Here is a 2,429-nt window from a genome sequence, read left to right on the forward strand (position 1 = left end):
CACACACACACACACACACACACACACACACACACACACACACACACAAATGTTTTGCATTGAGTATATTCACGTCGAGCACATCACTCATTTTTTTCCCCCCTTTCTGTCTTCCTTCCAGTATATTCCGGCCAACGCGACTATGCAGGGGACCTACATCCCCCAGTACACCCCAGTGCCTCCCTCCAATGTTCCAGTCGAGGTATTAAAGTCTGCGTCTGTGCAGTGGATGCCTGACCATTTAAACTCTTAAGCCGGGTACACACCAAACGCATTTGGAGCAGCAATAGCAGCCAGTTTACATGCAAAGTCTATGGTGGCCGTGCATCTAGGAGCAGCACAGCGTGTTGCGGCGCGTTTTGGCAGTTCAGAGCAGCGCACAAGGTAGCGGTAGGATGCGGCAGAGCATTTTCCGCACATGCGACAAGGTCCAAAGCAGCGGCTGCTGGAGTTCAACAAATTGAACTTTGGCTGCTCGACGTGCAGCAGGAACCAATCGGTGGAGAATATTTTTTTCACGTGACGGTTTCCTGAACCCGACACAGACGGACAGGAGCCTTTAGCTGAAATCGACCGTCTGCACTTGGTGTTCTGGCTGGAGATAATCAGCTCTGATGTGATGAGACAGCAGCTTCCTGAGCTCGGGACAAAAAAAAAAAAACAGTCCCTCTGTTCGCAGCTCCTGGAGGGGCAAAACTAAACCACCTCGATCCTCCCATTGCGCGTCTTCAGACACGTTCGGTGTGAACGGACAGCTGTTGACAAGCAGCCAAACGCATCCGGCAGGAGCATCTTGGCTACTCAAAATGCATTTGGTGGGAACCCGGCTTTAGCATTTCTAGAAGTGACTGAGTGGAGACACTGAAGTAAAAACAGTGACTGTTCAAAGTTCCAGTTGATGGAATAATAATCTTCTCTCACCGAAACAACAGAATTAATAAGAATGATGATCTTTTTAGGGCGTGTAACAATTGGTTTTCCTTATTTAGTAACAAACCAATCATTTCTTGTTGAAGAAAAATCTGCTTTAATATTTGCGTGTCAGTAGGTTAGGTCAGGGCAGGGCAATGCTCATCCTAAACTATCTTGCATGTTTTAGAGGTTTCTCTGCTCAACACACCTGATTTGAATGAATGGGTGATTACCAAGCTTTCAATTCAATTTCAGTTCACTCACTGAATCAGGTGTGTTGAATCAGAGCAACAAGGAAAACATGCAGGACTGTCGGCCCCCCGACGACCAGCATTGCCCACCCCTGGGTTAGGTCAATCTGTAAAATAGGTTAAAATTGAAAAAGAGGGATAAAGATACAGTTGACTTGTCTAAATAATGATACATTTTATTGCATCCTTATTTATTAAGATGCTTCATCTGATTATTCTCATTCAGGAAAATGGCGGTCAGCAGCAGGATGCCATGGATACTCCTGCAGAACACACAAACTACTCATACCAACACACCAAGTGAAGCTAAGGTAGGAAAGTCATTTTCACAGCTCTGCTCCACAGATTAATTAGAGTGATATTTATGTTAAAACCTTATTTTATAATCCCACAACTGGCTGTCATCAGCACATCCCACATTTGAGCTGCGATAGCGTCTTACCTGTACACACGCTCACAGACCGATGCAGTTCTGTGACTACCTGGCTGCTTTTTCAGTGGTGGGTCGACTTTAAAGGCCTCCACACACTGCATCTGAAGCTGGTTGTGTTTGTTTGACGTTTGTTTTCACATGCACCTTTCACAGCTCATGAGGTTACGAACTCCTTCCCGCTGAAACAAAGCTCCACACTTATCTGCTGATGGATTCCTCTGTGCAAAGTGTCTATTTTTTTTAATCTCCATTCATGAATTTTGGGCTGTTTGGCTGCCTTTTTTAAATGAAGCAAAATGCAGCGTTCAAGCACTTTCAGCATAAACACGTAGGCCCAYGAACTTCTGACACAGAATGACAATTTTCGTCATGTAACTGCAATAGTTCGGATGGATCATACACCTCCCCCCGCCCCTCATCCGCCCCACCCCAGTGCTGCCTTTGTTGTTTCAAGTTTGGCTAAAAGAAACATTGTGTTTGACAAAGAGAGGTGGAATCTAATAAGAAGGTTTATAAACTTAAGGCAGTTTCAGAAAAATCCTTAAAACTCATGAATATTCTGACATTCAAGCTCACGATGAGTGAATGTGAACATTTGACCTCAGTGTGTTGATTGTACACAGGATGAAATCTCAGTTGTGTGTTTTCCAGCTCCTACCAGTTTGGAGCCAAGGACACGAAATGAATTCAACCAAAAGAGGATTAAGCTGGAAAGAGATCTGTAACGGAACCAACCGCCTGGACTCAAACACGGATAACAAAAGGAACGTGTGTGTGTGTGTGTGTGTGTGTGTGTGTGTGTGTGTGTGTGTGTGTGTGTGTGTGTGTGTGTG

The 2,429-nt window shown here is 44.9% G+C and overlaps 1 protein-coding gene across 2 annotated transcripts in view; it reads left to right on the plus strand.

Annotated features, from left to right (window-relative positions):
* LOC106518066 (RNA-binding motif, single-stranded-interacting protein 2) overlaps positions 1 to 2,423 on the plus strand; it is a gene marked incomplete at its 5' end in the record, with an annotated part of 21,017 nt that extends 18,594 nt beyond the window's left edge. For both annotated transcript variants that reach the window (XM_014009162.1, XM_014009163.1), the window contains 3 exon segments: positions 122 to 202; positions 1,390 to 1,474; positions 2,248 to 2,423. In XM_014009162.1, coding sequence (XP_013864616.1) covers positions 122 to 202; positions 1,390 to 1,467 — 159 coding nt within the window.
* Between the last annotated feature and the right edge of the window lie 6 nt (positions 2,424 to 2,429).

The sequence above is a fragment of the Austrofundulus limnaeus genome, unplaced genomic scaffold (assembly GCF_001266775.1).
Source record: "Austrofundulus limnaeus strain Quisiro unplaced genomic scaffold, Austrofundulus_limnaeus-1.0 Scaffold55, whole genome shotgun sequence".
In the NCBI taxonomy this organism is placed as follows: domain Eukaryota; kingdom Metazoa; phylum Chordata; class Actinopteri; order Cyprinodontiformes; family Rivulidae; genus Austrofundulus; species Austrofundulus limnaeus.